This window comes from Pongo abelii, chromosome 22, assembly GCF_028885655.2.
Source record: "Pongo abelii isolate AG06213 chromosome 22, NHGRI_mPonAbe1-v2.0_pri, whole genome shotgun sequence".
Classification (NCBI taxonomy): Eukaryota; Metazoa; Chordata; class Mammalia; order Primates; family Hominidae; genus Pongo; species Pongo abelii.
The window spans coordinates 40,365,193-40,383,109 of record NC_072007.2 but is presented as its reverse complement, the minus strand read 5'-3'; the positions used below and the strand labels follow the sequence as shown (position 1 = coordinate 40,383,109).

Below are 17,917 nucleotides of genomic sequence, written 5' to 3'. Positions count from 1 at the left end.
AGTTTGATGGCCTTGAAGATAACTTCCAGCACTAAAATGTTCTCTAGCGTCTAAATTTTAAGTGACTGCATAGCTTATTTCAAGGGCCACTTTTATATTGTTCCATAAAAATGAAAGGTATGTGTTTGGCTTTAATAAATGTGATATATTTCGAGCTGCCATTGAAGAAACATTGAATGAAAGTTTCCATACTAAACATTACTTCAATAGAGAGAGAGGTGTTACTTAACAGTTAATGTAATAATTAACAGTTCATTCAAATTAATTATAAGGAGTACTTCTCTATTTTCTTCTTTTCTGGATCTTAAGAATAAACTATGAAACGTTAATTTCTTGCTTAGGGCTCCTCCTAAGTATCAACAGTTTTCGTGTGTCTTGAAACTAATACCTAAACATTTCTCCCTATTGAGGCAACTTTATTAAAGCCAGAATTGATTACCATCTTAAGGAAAAGTGGCTTACACTAGAATAAAGTAATAGTTTAAAGTCCAAAATGTTTTTTAATTACTCCCCAATAAACTCACAAGGTTTTGGCATTGTCTTCAGCTGTGTCTTAACACATATATTTATACTTTTATATCAGAGTGATTTTTACACAGGAAGTTTCAGCTCTGTAATTAGCAATCCACAATAGAAACTTTGACACTTAATTACAGCATTGCTAAGGCAGTAATAATATGAGAAATCCTAAACTTGAATGCAGTATTTCTTGACACACCCCTAGCTACCTTCTTATTGGCTGGGAAACAATTATATGTGACTAGTAGATAATCCATACAGAAATGAATGTGTGTGAGAAAAGGCAACCTGCATTTACAACAGGTACTTCTAGTTAGGCCAACTTCAGTCACAGCTACTGATTTGGACTAAAACGTTATGGGCAGCAGCCAAGGAGAATATCATCAAAGCCTTCTCTAGACTCAAGAGCCTTCCACGTTCTACATCTTGAGCATCTTCTACCACTCCGAATTGAACCAGTCTTCAAAGTAAAGGCAATGGCATTTTATCCCTTGCAAATTGCTGGGCTGGTTCTTGGGTTCCTTGGCATGGTAGGGACTCTTGCCACAACCCTTCTACCTCAGTGGAGAGTATCAGCTTTTGTTGGCAGCAACATTATTGTCTTTGAGAGGCTCTGGGAAGGGCTCTGGATGAACTGCATCCGACAAGCCAGGGTCCGGTTGCAATGCAAGTTCTATAGTTCCTTGTTAGCTCTCTCGCCTGCCCTGGAAACAGCCCGGGCCCTCATGTGTGTGGCTGTTGCTCTCTCCTTGATCGCCCTGCTTATTGGCATCTGTGGCATGAAGCAGGTCCAGTGCACAGGCTCTAACGAGAGGGTCAGAGCATACCTTCTGGGAACTTCAGGAGTCCTCTTCATCCTGACGGGCATCTTCGTTCTGATTCCGGTGAGCTGGACAGCCAACATAATCATCAGAGATTTCTACAATCCAGCCATCCACATAGGTCAGAAACGAGAGCTGGGAGCAGCACTTTTCCTTGGCTGGGCAAGCACTGCTGTCCTCTTCATTGGAGGGGCTCTGCTTTGTGGATTTTGCTGCTGCAACAGAAAGAAGCAAGGGTACAGATATCCAGTGCCTGGCTACTGTGTGCCACACACAGATAAGCAAAGAAACAATGACAATGCTTAGTAAGACCTCCACCAGTAATGTCTAATGCCTCCTTTTGGCTCCAAGTATGGACTATGGTCAATGTTTTTTATAAAGTCCTGCTAGAAACTGTAAGTATGTGAGGCAGGAGAACTTGCTTTATGTCTAGATTTAAATTGATATGAAAGTTTCAGTTTGTTACTGGTGGTAGGAATGAAAATGACTTACTTGGACATTCTGACTTCAGGTGTATTAAATGCATTGACTATTGTTGGACTCAATCGCTGCTCCAATTTTCATATTCTAAATTCAAGACTACTACTTTTTGACCATCATATATTATCTGATAAGAATCTAAAGTTGAAATTGATATTCTATAACAATAAAACATATACCTATTCTGAAATGTAACCTATTATTTTTCCTCTACATTGTTTCTTGTACTACACGCTAACAACTAAATGGTAACCTTTTTAAAAAGATTATCATGGAAAATTGTAGATATCAAACAATAATTTATAGCTGAATTTGTCAAAATATGAAAATGTCCATCTAATGAAAGGCTTTGTTCCTTTAGGAACTCACACAATAAAAATTAGACACTTTAGTGAAAAGGGAGCTCTGATTTCTCTTAGAACAATTAAGAAGACTGATTTTAAGATCTCTAATTTATACAGTTAAACTCGCCTAGAATTACTGTTTAAAGGAAAATAATTTATAAATGAAAACTAACATTTTTCATAGCCTATCATCCGCACATCAAACAAACAGAAGCATCTATCTTGATAAGACACATCAAGGGGAGGCTATTAACACTCAATTCTTATCTAGAAGTTATACGGTCCCAATTAGAGAATTGCAGTTTGGGCATTGAAGGGAATGGTTTCTTTTCTTTGTTTTATTCTTTAGTCATTGCACAGGTATAAACATGCTAAGCAATTCGAAGAATCAAGGTAGTGATTCAGACAATTAGTCAGGCTAAGATAAATACCTTTTTTGTATTCTCTACCAAACAAATAGGTATGGTGAAGGCATTTTTGTTTTGCTTGAATTACACACATGATTTTCTCAGTTCTTCATTTCCCATATCAATATCAGGGTTAAAAGTGTGGTGGGTCGTGTGGGGTGAGAGTGAGTGAGGAGTGTTTATGAGGCAAGATCACCCCATGGGGTGCTTCTGAGTAGCTTTTACATCTTGTGAATAAATCAGTGTTTACATGTTCAGTTTTAACTCTTCAAATATTGTGCTTATTTTGTAATAAAAATGTATTTAATTTTGAGTATATAATTGCAATGAGAAGCTTTAATTTGCTCACCAAATATTTATTGCATCTTCATCCTTATTGTAATAAAATAAAATAGAATAGATTACAATGATCTTGATATATTTAGCTGTGGAGTCAATTAGAATAAATTTCTGTCCTCACAAGATCACTTAGTAACTCTGAAACATTAAATCAGGGATACCTCAAGCCTGGATGTTAATATTCAACCTTCACTCCGTTCTACAAACCACCAGCAAGACGTCAGTAGGTGACGCCCCTGGTAATATAAAACTGTATTTAAAACACTGGTAATATTAAATGATAAGATCACACAAGGGTAAATATCTTCAAAGGTTAGCAATAAAAATAAGAAAAATAGTGATTAAGATGAATTTTTCCTAAGATTGATTTTTTTAATCAGACTTGATTCAGAAAGGCCTAATATTGCGTATGTCGGAAAAGAGTCATTTTTCTTTTACAGACAAATAAGTTGTCATAGAATCATTTTTCTTACCTTTTGGCTCACCTAGAAGTAATCAGCTTTACAAGAATGGATTCCTCAGCCTAAATGGGGAAGTATGTTATTCTGCTAACCAGAGGATCAAAGAGTAAAAAGGTATAACACTTGGTGCAATTATAAGATAATATTAGTTATTGAATATGTGGTAACATTTCAGGAACTAAGTTTTTTGTTGCTTGCCCTTCCATTAATCAATGTGTAGCTTTGGAAAGATTATTTTTCCCTGCTCCACTCTGCTGTAGTATTTTTCCAATTACACCAACAATAAATTTTACTAATTTTCCATGAATTTAAAGATGCATTAAGAATGCACATTTCCTACTACAAACCCTGGCGTGCACAAAATTTATCTTTATTTTCTAAAATTTAACTGAAGTTCAACTTCTTGAGTACTTCCCCACACATTATACAGTTGTTAGGATCTTATGCAGGGCTAAGCAGTGTTCCATGGTGGTTTCCAGGGTCAGTCCATGGTCATCAGTCCCTGCAGGTATCCGAGAAGATGTCTATTTTATCTGCCCACAGAGTCTTTGTAGGCTTCTTAGCTCTGTCAATTCTGCCATACTTGGCATTTTTTTTTTTTTTTGAGACTTTTGTTCTGGGCTGCTTGAACCAGTAGATTTCAACCTTGGCTGTATATTAGAATTGCTTGGGGAACTTTGGAAAATACCAATATAGCTGGTGTTGAGATGGTCTATGGTACCATTCTCCAGAGTCATAGCCAGGAACCTTACCTGCTGACCTGGTTACCAGCTATCCACAAGCAGTGGTAAAGAAAATGGCTACTTCCCAATAAAATGTTTCTAATGTCGCCTCTGTAACCCTTCTTCTCCTTCGCCACTGTCAAAAACCTTGTGCAATTTCATAGAGGTTTTCAGAAGCAAATGTATAGGCTAAAACTCTTCAAGGCTGCTTTTGTCTTCCATTTTTCTACATACTCAGTGAAATGCTTCGCTGACCACCTTCTGGAATGAGGACCAGGGAAAGAGGGAGAATATAAGGAGAGAAAAATAGTTAACATCAGAAAATAGAAAAATAGTTAGCATCACAAAATATTATTTAATCACACATGGTTGAAGACGTTTTAAGAGAGTAATACTTTTGTAGTTTACGAATTTAATTAAATGCACACCAATAATCTTTTTCATTTGTAAAAAATCTTGCTATATTTAAAAGCATTTTGTTAAACTGTTTTGATCTTTGTAACCACCATGTGCTATAAAGTGTAGATATCGTTACCAAAACATGCCAAGTAGAAGAACTGAGACATACAAGGTTATCTGACTTGGCCAAAGTCACATAGTTAACATGCAGAAATCAAGAATTCAACAACAGGACTAAGTTGTTATTTAATAATAACTTGAGGAATGATCAAAAAACAGTATACATACAGTACAATGGTTTGAGGGTTTAACTGCTATGCATCCCCTCTTCCTCCAGAGAAGAGATGAAACTATGGAATTCAGAAATGTAAAGAAAGTTATTGGCTTTTAAGTATAAAAAGCACAGATTCTTAGGAGATCATGGGCCAAGAATAACATGGTTATCTTTAAGATTAAGAGTATAAAATGATTTCCTTGGATGAAGGTATAATAATAAGGAGCAGAGTTTAGAGTTTAGCAGAGTTTAGTGTGTCCCTGGGAGTAGGCTGGTGGCCACTCCCTAGACCAGTTCCTGGGGACTGGGGCACAGGGGAATAATAAACTCTCAGATGGGTTCGAGAGCCAAGGGCAGAAATGATCTGTGTCCTGACTCAGGTGGAGCTGAGGACGTCAACAAAGTATTCCCTGTGACCTCACAGTGCTGGAGGATAAGTGACATCTCTGTGATGTATTTAGTCTGACAGCCTAAAAGATAATCTTGCCAAGTTCCCCGCAGCTGGAACGCCGTGGGAGCAGAACATTTCCTATCCATCTGAGAGGGGCACAGAGCACGCCAGACCCAAAAAGTTCTAGTGGCTGGGACTAAGTGAGACAAAGCAGTCATGCACATGGACAAGTGGCTGGCCCATCCACGCCTGTGTGCCTTCATATCCACTCCTTCACTCCTCTGTCTAATCTGTATCCTATGGAGGTTGATGCTAACGGCTGGGCAGTGTGTGCCAAGAGCTTGTGGTAAGAGTAGTCCTCCCCAGGTACAGGCAATAGGAGGGGCTCTCTCTGTAAATAATAGAAAAGCAATAATAAAACCTACTAAATATTGGGTCTGTTCTTTATTATCTTCACATGCTGACCTTTCTAATTAATGTTAGTGATAAAACACCAGATCAAAACAAACAAAAAAATGTAATTTTTGGATGTAAGTTCTGAACAATCATTGTGATTACTCTTCAGAGAGGTAGGTAGCGTTATGGGCTTTACTGTGCCTTCCCCCCATTTATATGTTAAAGATCTCACCTCTGCATAAATGAAAATGCAACTGTGTTTGGAGATAGGGTCTTTATAGAGGTAATTAGGTTAAAATAAAATTATTAAGGTACGATATTAGATATGACTGGTGTTCTTATAAAAACATGAGGAAATTTGGATATAGACAGGTACAGAGAAAAGATGATGTGGAGACACATAGGGAGAAGATCGTCATCTATAGGCTAGAGAAAGAGGCCTGGAACAGCTTCTTCCCTCACAACCTTCAGAAGGAACTAAGCCTGCGGACACCTGGATCTCAGAATTCCAACCTTCAGCCTGGTGACACTATAAATATCTGTTGCTTTAAGCCACACAGTTTGTGATATGGGAGCCCTAGCAAACTAAGATAGATGGATAGGCAGATAGGTAGATAAATAGATAGTAGGTACATAGAGAGACAAATAATCAATAGACAGATGACGGATATATGATAAATAGATAATATTTAGACAGTTGATGGATTGATTGATTGATAGATGAGAGATAATGATAGTGATTGATAGATAATAGAGGATTAGAAAGACACATAGATGATAGATAAAGAGATGTCATCTATGCTACAAATGAATAGACAGAAGATGCCATCTACACTACCATGAGCCCTGACACACGTGGACTTGGCTTCATGGGTCTATTGCCAGAGTTAAAGAGTTTTCTCCCAGATTCCAATTCAGCAAGGCATGATTTTCAAATAATTTTTCTCCAGCCATTCTGTTTTACGGTTTTAATTTTTTTAAAAACAAATAAAACCCTCAAGTCATGATAAAATGACAGAGTTCTGTTCTGTTTCCATGTCTTTGCAATTTCTGTGCTACGAAATGGGAGGCATAGATTATATGCTAGCTAGCTCAAGTGGTTCTAACCTGTATGAACGCACTGGAATTTCTTCAGAGTAATGTCTATAAAAATGTTTATTAAAGTATAGATAATAAAAACGTGTTAACTTGAAGCTTATTCTGGAAAAAATCTTCTCTTACAGAGGAGTGGTATATTTGCTCCAAGAGTCAAGTATACTAGATAGGCTACTGAGGCTGGTTTTCCCAAGCTCCTGTGTTCAGCTGCCACCTGCTAGGTGAGAGATTGGAGGACAGAGGCAGAAGGGACTATAAACTTTCCCTCGCTCCACCCTCCAGCTCTATCAGAAGGGTTCAAATGAAGCCCAGGTTCTGACTTTTGCCAAGTGAACCCCATTCCTGGGTCTGGCAATACTCCCTTTTCCTTCATCATCTGGGAAGTCGCAGCTTTCTGCTGTCGTTAGTATATGGGAGGTTCCATAGTCCTCTCCTCGGTTTCATAACTCTCCCTGTAACCTGTGTAAGCAAATCGCTCTATTAATTTCCACTAATTTTAATATCTACAATAATTTTGGTTTTCCTGGTTTTATTTGACAGATACAACTGAAAATCATCCTGAAATGGGGGCTTCTCAGCAGAATCCAAGGTGAACAACTGAAGATTTTAAATATCAAATCAATGGCTTGGTTTGACATGGGCCCACAGAACTTAGATTCAATCCTGGGAAAATTCTGCACTCTCAGAGAGTAAGATGAAGTTTATCTAACATGTAGGCTTGAAACAAAAATTAAGTTCATTGTTTAAAAAATGTTTGGTAATTGCATGTCAAAACACTACACATAGGAGATGGCAACTGTTTGCTGAGAAAATGAATGATTGATGAATCAATGAAGAAAGAAAGTAATAAGTAAACCATAATATGAAGCACCTTATCTAGGGAAAATCGGAAGTTCAATTCCTAACTGGGTCTAAGGAGTTTTGTGTTTTTAGTATTCTTTTAGAAGGATTATTTCCAAGAAAATGGCTAATGGACAAACACTGCCCATTAAGAAAGTGTTGAGGACAAAATCTGATACAAAAAATATCTTTAGGTCTGAATTCAGATTACAATTAGTAAAGCTTGGAATTGGCTAGTAAAAGTGACTAGTAAAATATTAAGTAAAAAGTAAATTATGAAATGGACATGACTATAGCAAAATGGCTAAAACTCCTACTACCATAAAGATGTATCAGACATTTTATCATGGTTGGGCTGCTTGAGGGACAAAGAATGCTTTTCTTAGGGAATAAATACCCCCATACACACTGAATAACTAGGTTAATTGTGGGTATGGGTTTTCTGGAAAGAAATTTGTCAAACAGATTCTCAGAATACAAATAGATAGCATATAGTAAGGGAGAATTAAAAGTATAAATAGAGGGTACAACCAGAAAACAGGGCAAACAAACAAAAAAGGGAGAGAGGAGAGACTGCAGTGATTGAAAGAGAGGATTTCAGTGAGTACAGAGGAGAAAAAAAAGACATTCAGGTTCACCACGAGGAAAATAATTCTTAGAGCACTGGTATTTAACTGGTAATGAATATTGTCAGAAGCATTGGAGACAAAACTGCCATGTATAAAGCCCTTTTTCCATTCCCTCTTCCCTAGAACTGACAACTTGGTCAGAATCACACAACTGTGAGACTGAAAAGGATCATGGAGGAAACTGAGGCCAAGAGCAGTTAAGCCTGTTTGGCTAACTCCTCCCCACCTCAATCTAGGCCTCACTACATTCATCAGACATTATCCAGACTGAAATCAGCCTATCTCAGGAAAGACCTGCCCTTCAGCTTTTCACTCACCTTCTCTTGCATCCATGATTACTCCTCTTCTCTAGTCCATCAACCTCAACTTGAACTCAGACCTATTGGCTTCCAGCTTTGAGCTGCCATTTATATTGCATTCTGCACCTCCTGAAATGTCCTCCATTTTTACTTCTCTAAAAAAGTCAGATTCATTAAGATTGTCAACATTTGTTTCAATAAACTTGTAACTGTTTTTCAAATCTTTCTTATTTTTTTTCCTTAAATTATTATTGAGAATTCTTTTCTTTAGGATGTTGGAAGACATATTTTTTTTATTCCTTCCCTAGATCACATATATGCTTACTTCCTTTGAGAACTCATTCATTCCTGTTATTTCAACTGCCAGTAATTGGCAAATGGCTTAGCAGAAAGAGCCCTGGACTGGGAGATTTGAGTTCATTATGTGGCTCTTTCAACCGAACTGAACTTCAGCTTTCTCATCTACAGAGTGTGGAAAGGGATAAACTTTTCCAACATACAATACATGCTTGTAACTAGATATATATATTGTGTGTATATATACATAAGTTAAATTTCATATAAATAAACTATACATATATATAGAGAGATTATTTAATTCTCATTATTACCCTTCTTTTATGGGTTAAAAAAACCTGATGCTCAAAGAGGTTATGTAACCTTTCCAGGGATACACAGCAAGGTCACCGCACCTGCCAGCCATAATGAGGCATCTTGAAAGAGCGTGCCGTCTTCTGTGTAGCAGTCTTTCTCCCCATATAAGGAGAAGAGTAACCAGTCTCTACCTGGAAGGGCTACTGTAAGGATAAAATGAGGCAGTGCCTGTGAAAGTATTTTAATCATAAGGCATTATGTAAATGTAAAATATAATTACTATTATTATCTCCCAGCAATCCAGGTTTTAAGCTCTTTATAGTTCTCTTGCTTTCTCTACCCACAGAGCATTTCACTTGGGTGCCCTTTTGGCCTTAAACTTTAGCAAAAGTAATATTCATTATGTTTTTCTAAGCTGAAAATTTTATCAATTTTTCTTTACCTTTGTAAGTGTCACAATTCATTTAGTCTTCTAAGACACAGATAACTGTAAGTAGATACTGGCTTAGCTCCTGTTTTCCTGGAGCAATAATTAATAGCACTCTCTTTTTCTCTCAAAAATCCAATTTTGGATGATAAATCATGTGTTCACCTAACATCTCTTTAGATGCCTCCTGCTATGGTTCTTATCTTCTTTATTCTTGCTCATTATGCTCTAAAACATTACTGAACACCTATTCCTTTCCTGTTTACACTCACAAACTTTAACCCAATGGCTAATTGCCTGGCTTACTGAGACAGACCTCTTTCCCCTCTTCTCATCTTGTGAATCCCTCTCTTCCATGTTTCATATAGAGAAGCATGGATTCTCACCTCCAACCATGGTTATTATCATTTCACTTCCTTTATTAGAGCTCACAGGCTTTTCGATATACTTTCAATTATCTTTCATCTCTCTTTTTCTTCTTCAACTCCCTCTTTACAATGATACATAACTACTTTGTGTATATACAACTGTGCTCAAGTTGTCTCATGTCCCATCAATCACACATATGTTTACCTGAAATCTGAAGCATACTTTTGGTGGCTTCATTGCTTTCCTAAGCCCTGCCTTCTCCAAGCCACCCTCTATCACCCTATCTCCTCTATTTTGATAGACTACAAATAGCTACTAATCATTTGCAATTTCTTCCATCAGGAGGTGGAGTCTACTGCTCCAGACCTAGAATCAGGGCTGGCCTCATGGCTTTCTGTAGTCAACAGAGTACAAAGGAAACTTTCTAACTTGTAATGCTCCTGGCGTATTATTAATCCAGACTATGCTGATGGAGGATAAGAGGTCAGGTAAAGACAGACCCATTCTTTTAAGCCGCCCGATATGGTTTGGCTGTGTCCCCACCCAAATCTCATCTTGAATTGTAGTTCCCATGATCTCCATGTGTCATGAGAGGGACCCAGTGGGAGGTAATTGAATCATGGGGGCGGTTACCTCCATGCTGTTCTTGTGATAATGATGAGTTCTCATGAAATCTTACGATTTTACATAGTAGTTCCCCTGAACATGCTCTCTTGCCTGCCACCATGTATCATGTACCTTTGCTCTTCCTTCACCTTCTGCCATGATTGTGAGGCCTCTCCAGCCATGTGGAACTGAGTCCATTAAACTTTTTATTTATAAATTACCCAGTCTCCGATATGTCCTTATAGCACTGTGAGAATGGACTAATACACCATGTCAATCATTCCAGCAATCCCACGTGAGGTCCCTGACATATGAGTGAGCCCTGTCAAACTGTTTGGAGCAGAGAGAAGCCATCCTAGCTGACCCCAAACCAAATTACTGCCTCATAAAATTCTGAGCAAATATTATAAATGTTGTTTAAAACTTTTTCAAATTGACTTTATTTCAGTCATCCCTTAATATTACTATCTATATGTCAATATCAATATAATATTTTTTGTTTTCTATCTTCTGTACTTTTTTGCATCTACAAGGATGTTTTTGATATTTTAAGTGTATGCCAGTGCCTTGCATAAATGGCCTCAGTTCATCTTTGTACCAATCCTGCAGAGCAGATGTTGCCATCTTTGGTTTATGAACGAGGACCCCATCACCAAGAACATTAAGTAATATAAACTTTTTGAATTCATAAATAATTTAGATCAAAATTGAAATTATTCATTTTTGTTATGTCAGTAACTTACATAATAAATATTTCTTGCTTATGTATAATGAGAACTGTAAGACTTCCCATACCACAGAGAAATCACTGCAAAAAAACATGTAAACTAAATAAATCAAAGAAACAAAGCAATACAATGCAAATTCTGATAACTGCCATCAGGAGATCAGAGTGCTTTAGAAGGGAAGGGGAAGAGAGATACTCCTAATCCACGTATTAAGAGTGTAAGCAGGTAAAGCATCTGGAGGAGACATGAGACTGACCTTGAGGAAGAATGGGATTCCCAGGGGTAAAAATAAGTGAAAGAAGTTTTGAGAAGACAGCACAAGTACAGCTATCAATATGGAAATCCTCTAGATGTGTCCATTGACATGTGAATTAGAACTCAGGCATACAAACAGGGAGAAATCTGAGATATGTTTGGAAAAGTTAAGTGTTCAGAACATGAAGGACTTTGAAAACTAAGGTGTAGAGTTCTTTGTTTTGTGATCTATTAAGGAATTTGCACAACAGTCATATTTTTACAATTGTGAGAAAGCATTCTTTAGCATTTCAATCAACTTTATTATTTTATGCCCATATTACATTTTCTTGTCCCTGACATTTAAATCTTTGAAAGGGTATCATGTCTTCATCATTGATTAGTAAACTCTTCAAAGCCATCAATATGTTAACAAGTACTTGATGAACACACACTATTCAAGGAACTGGATTAGATGTGAAAAATCTTAAAACTGCTAGAACTGTGTCAAACCAAAATACTTCTACACAACAAGCGAAACAATCAACACAAAGAAAAGGCAACCCATGGAATAGGAGAAAATATTTGCAAACTATATCTGATAAGTGATGAATATGCCAAATATATAAGGAACTCATACAACTCAATAGCAGAGAAAACAAATTAAAAAATGACAAAGCATCCAAATAAACATTTTCCAAAGAAGACATACAAATGGCCAACACAGACATGAAAAGATGCTCAACATCACTAATCATCAGAAAAATGTAAATTAAAAACACAAAGAGATACACCTCACACCTGTTAGAATGGCCATTATAAAAAAGATGAAAGCTAACAAGTGCTGGCAATGGTGTAGAGAAAAGACAACCCTTTTCTTCCCATATTCTAGTCATTATGGTTTCAGGGATTTTAGTGCCAGTTATTAACAAAGGCAGCCTCTTTACTTTTAGAGCACACACATTCTTCACAACCCTTAAGACATTTATATCTCATTAGATCTGGAAATTACTGGATGGTCCTTCATCTCTAATTAAGGGTTGATAGGATCTGTCCAACCTTGAAGAATTTTCAAGCATCCGTGGGCTAATAAAGGAAGTGTTTTGGGAAAAAATACATTTACCCTGTAGATTTCTTAAATCTCACTGACTGCTATTGTTTCCCTATAACGACTGTATCGGAAACAACCTGGAATACTTGTTTAAATGCACATTTCTGTGCCCCATCCTGGATTTATTCAATTAGATCATCTGGGGAGGGGCCCAGCATCCTGTATCTTACACACACTCTAGAGTAATCTTATGCATACCTTATAGTTTGAGGAAGGCTTGCCAAAGGCAGCGGGATGGATACGCCTGTTTTCTCCCTCACTTTTAATTATCTGTAAGCAAACCGAGTAGGTCTTGTAGGTGTCGTCAAAGGCATTAGTCCAATATCTACTCAATTAGTCTAATGATCCACTCAGAATTTCAGGGAGCTCTTTTGAACCAGCCTTATTATTGTCTCTTCTTGCTTTTGGCAGATTTGCTATTGTATTTTCAGAACCATCTCAAGTGGAAAACTACACTTCCAAAGGTCTTCAACAGGTAATTATGGCAGCTAAAAAAGCAACTTTAAATGGATGTTTGCAGGTGTCTGCCCATAAAGACTGCTATTGGATCAGCTCTACTGGAGTTATTATGGTTTACAATAGGAGTTTAATTTAAGGGAGTGGTATAAAAGTGCAAGACTTTGGGAAAGAAACGTGAGAGCAATTATCCCTGGATTATGTCTGGACAGGACTGGATCCTTGAATCTTGGCTGGTTTGGTGCAGCCTTGCCTGATGCAGAGTTGTGGTTGTATCTGCATTTTGGAAGCCAGTATGAGTCTATGTTTTTATTAAGAGCCACTAGAACCTACTGGACAAAGAACCTCCCTCTCTTCTTCATGTCAATCTCTTGAACTCATCACTGATATCCATTACACACACATATAAATGCATGCCGTGTCTTACATTCCAGAATATATAATCATTTAGCTAAATGAAAAACTAAAATATGTGATGTAAATATTAGCTGAAATTAATTTGTCTTGTAAGAATTAACTACAGTTAGAAAAAAATCCTAACATAGGTGTGTTTCCGGTTTTGTTTGTTGTTTGTTTGGAAATTCCATCACCCTCCACAAGATATTTGCAAATTTGGAATTTTTTTTATTAGTCACTGTAAGTGTGGATCTTAGATTTCTCTTCTTGTGGTTGACTCTCTTGTGTGTGTATCCTGCTAATTTACATGTGGATTACAATCCCAGTCTCTCACAAAGAAATCTACATATAGCAGCTTCTATCTAGAGGTTTTCAAAGAGGGCTTAGGTAACAAAAAATGCAAAAAAAAACTACCTTAAAAATAAAATATTAGCTATTCCTGATTGTAAAAGGTCTTCAAACACCTGAACAGCAGAAATTTCTCACAAGGTGCTTTTCTTTTTTGCATCCAATTTTTTATATTCTCCTTCACTCTGCTTCTCATGTGATCTGTGAGGTTTTCAATGTCCAGGATACCTTCTAATTTCCCATGGATTTTGTTACACATATAAACTAAGACTCTATTTTTCAGTTGTAGGTTTCAATTTGCATTTCCAAAGATTCCTTCCATCTTCTCTCTCTTCAGTGTCTGTAAGGAATAGTTTGAGTTTTAAATAATGACTGTTTTACCAAAAGATAGATAAATAAAATGATATGTAGAAAGGGAACAGAAGAGTGGATGGATAAATAGATACACGGATGGATGGATGGATGGATGGGTGATAGAAGATAGGATAGAGATAGACAGGTAGGTAGATAGATAGATAGATAGATAGATAGATAGATAGATAGATATAGACTGATGGACATGTGTATCTTTTCAACACTGTATTTCCAGTGCCTGGAACATTTCTTGACACATAGTCAGTGATTAATACATATTTATTTAAAGAATAAAAATGTAGCCTCCCTAATTTGTCTCCAACTCATCCATTCATACATGCATTCCACAAATATTTCACTAAGCTTCTTTTAAGTGCCAGGTACTTTTCTAGCTATGGAGATAAAGCAGTGAATAAAATGTCAACCGTCTTTGTCCTTATGAAGCTCACATTCTAAGGAGCTTACACTCCTTTCAGTTCTTCCTGAATAACTCTGGAACTCATCTCCTGTTTTTCTGGCCAGATCTTCATCTTCTTACTAACTGGATGAAGGAGAGAGCCTTCTAGTATTTTTCTTTCCTCTGTAGTCTTGATACCTTGCAATTCACCATGCTTATTTTAATCACAATCGTTTTCCAAGACTGAACTCTGATTATGTCCCTACATTGGATTTCCATCCTTTTTAAAGTTTGCGTTCCATAGATCAGCATCCAGATCTGTTTATGAGCTCACCCTCATCTAAATTTTCCGTGTTATTTCTTGGTATTCTGAAATACACCTCAAACTTAAAGCCATGATGACTTACTCGCAGTTCTTGAAATTTGCCTCAATACTTCCTACTTTCAGCCCTTTGTACTGGCTGCTCCCTCTGCCATCCCCACTCTTCTCAGCAAGGCAGATCCCTCAGTGTTTAACACAAACATGTCCTCCCTGATACTCCCCAGACTACCCGTGATGAGTTAAGAATTTCATTCCATTATGTTCCTGAATAATACACGTGACTTTATAATAGTTCTGGTCTCACAGCTTTCATTCTGGATCCTCCTACCCATAGCATAAGCAGATAGATTCTTTTCTTTTTTCTTTTTAAAAATGAAAATCTTACTGTGTTAACATTCTCATGTGTACTATCTCACTCATCTATTCTCCACCTATTTCTCCAATCTCATCTCTCCTAGTTCTCTTTGTCCATTGCACGTAACTCTACTAGCCTCCCTTCTGTTTTTTGAATACACCAACTTTATTGTGGTGATTCTCTGCCTGGAGTGTCTTTTTCTAGCTCTACTCAAGGCAGACTCATATTCACCCTTTAGGTCTAACCTCAGCTGTGACCTGATCAGAAACACCTTTAAGGATTACCCCTTCTACAATGGCCTTCTCTGATTATTGTGTATCCTAATACACTGTTTATATCCCTCTTTGCACTGCCTGTAATATAGATGGATCTAGTTGTTCGTTAAGGGTCTCTGCTGATATCTGGAATGCAAGCTCATTGAAGACAAGGACTCTTTACCATTTTCAGCCCTCTGGTTCTAAAGCCCAGCATGGTGCTTGGCAAATAGTAGGGCCTCAAAATATATCAGTTGAATTAACGAATAGTACTGACCATATGCTGCTACTTGCTTCTTTCTCTCCAACTAGGCTGTGTAGATCTTATGTAGTACCATTATCCTATTATAGGTAACTAAGTAATATTCTATTGAATATTAATGCAACCAGCAAAATAACAACCTGTACCATAAAGATACAAAGTTATTTTAAATGGAATTAAGAAAATGATGAATAATAAGATTTTTTATACATAAAACTGATCAAGTCAGAAGCTATGAACTTTCAATCATAATGAATTGGGACGGGGGACAAAAGTCCTGCCTGTGGGTTAGCACAGTAAGCCTGAGTCCTCTCTGCCCTTTGGATGATGCAGCAGTGTGTCCTAACACTGTATCCTTATGGTCACTGGCCTGGCTTCTATTGTGCATGGTGGAGATGAAAGAAAATGTACTCATTGTGAGTTGCCTAACAGAGCAAGTACTTATTAGGCACTCAGTAAATATCAGCCTCATATTTAAAGAGATCAACAAAATAAATTAATTTCTACTATAGACTAATATAATAAAATCCAGGCTCAAAAATGCATTTTTGCAGATTCAGCCTTTGCATTGGTTACTTTTAATTATTGTCAAATTCAAGAAATAAAATGTTGTTTTCAGAGCATTATCACCATATAAATGATTACGAAAGTATTTAATAAGTAGAAACATATGTCTTTTTGGTGAACTATGGTGATATTGTAATGTATTTTGTTTTTGAAATTAATATTTTAATGTTAACTAATGTTATTTGTCAGTTTTCAAATTATGTTTTTGAAAACAAATTATGTTTTGTGTGGAGGAGGACACTTTTACTGTTCAAATCACAGAAGAGATACTTATTAATAACTAACTTTCATAACCGAACAATAAATTTAAATGAGTTTTTGGTCTTCTAGCATAGCTAAAAGCATCATTGTGGCTGGGTTTGGTGGTTCACGCCTGTAATCCCAACACTTTGGGAGGCTGAGGCGGGAGAATCTCTTGACGCCAGGAGTTTGAGACCAGCCTAGGCAACATAACAAGACCGTGTCTCTACAAAAAGAAAAAAAATCAAACAGAAAAAATACAAAAAAGAACATCATTGTTTCGTTTACTATTGGAGTGGCCAGCATTCAAGATGGCCCCCAGTGATCTCTGCCTCTGGGTCTTCACACTCTTGAGCAGTCCTCTTCCACATGGTTCCAGACTTGGCCTGTGTGACCAATAGTGACAGAAGTGATGGCATGTCACTTCATAGGTAGATTATAAAAGCTCTTGCCTTCCATCTTGGCCACTTTGGGAGAAACAAATTGCCATTTTGTAAGCAGATGCCCAAGTGGTCAGAAAGTAAGCCTCCCTGGGCCCACAGCCATTGAGGAACTGAGATCTGACAATAGCCACGTGAGGGAGCTTGGAAAGGCTTTCTCTAGCAACAGTGGAGGCTTGTAATAAGACTGCAGCACTACCTGACACAGCATGGCTGCACCTCCAGAGAGACCTGAGCCAGAACCACTCAGCCAAGCTGCTCCCAGATTCCTGACCCACAGAAATTGAATGAGAAATAAATGTTCTTTGCTTTAAGCTAGCTAAGTTTTGGGGAAATTTGCTGCAGATAACTAACACAAGTATCCAATCTGATTTAGTCGGTATATTGCATATCTGAAACTCAGTATCCATAAAAGTAATCTAGACTTGTATACACAGTACAATATTTATAAAGGACAAAAGAAGTAAAGTAGCAATTAAATGATAAAAATAAAAATAAGAAATAAAGAATTGATGGTGAAGCTTACGGTAGAACTGTTGGTCATATGTGTGCAGCTGTGATAAAGAGATTTTGGAGACAGTGGAGGATTGTGCTGAGCTATAATTCTTCATTAGAGCAGAAGGCTGAGCTATAACCTTTGAGCATTTCCTTTGATAATGTTAAAGTTATAAAGGTGTTATAAATTGTAAGGTGGCTAAATCATATTTATTTGACTAGCACTGTCCATTTCAAGTCCTTTTTAGTTGCTTCTTTTGATTTTCCAAACTTTCTCCAATGAGTCTATATTAATTATATAATCAGAAAACATAACTATTGGTTGGGTGCAGTGGCTCATGCCTGTAATCTCAACATGTTGGGAGGCCAAGGTGGGAGGATCACTTGAGCCCAGGAGTTCAAGACCAGCTTGGGCAACATAGTAAGTTCCTGTCTCTACACCAAAAACATTTTAAAATTAGCCAGGCACGGTGGTGCACACCTGTGGTCCCAGCGACTCACAGGAGGGATCCTTGAGCCTGGGAGGATCCCTTGAGCCTGGGAGTT

The 17,917-nt window shown here is 37.3% G+C and overlaps 1 protein-coding gene across 1 annotated transcript; it reads left to right on the top strand.

Annotated features, from left to right (window-relative positions):
• Positions 1–305: 305 nt before the first annotated feature.
• CLDN17 (claudin 17) lies at positions 306–4,348 on the top strand. The gene has a single exon (XM_054542798.2). The coding sequence runs from the start codon at positions 996–998 to the stop codon at positions 1,644–1,646; it is 651 nt and encodes a 216-aa protein (XP_054398773.2). The 5' UTR covers positions 306–995; the 3' UTR covers positions 1,647–4,348.
• Positions 4,349–17,917: the final 13,569 nt, after the last annotated feature.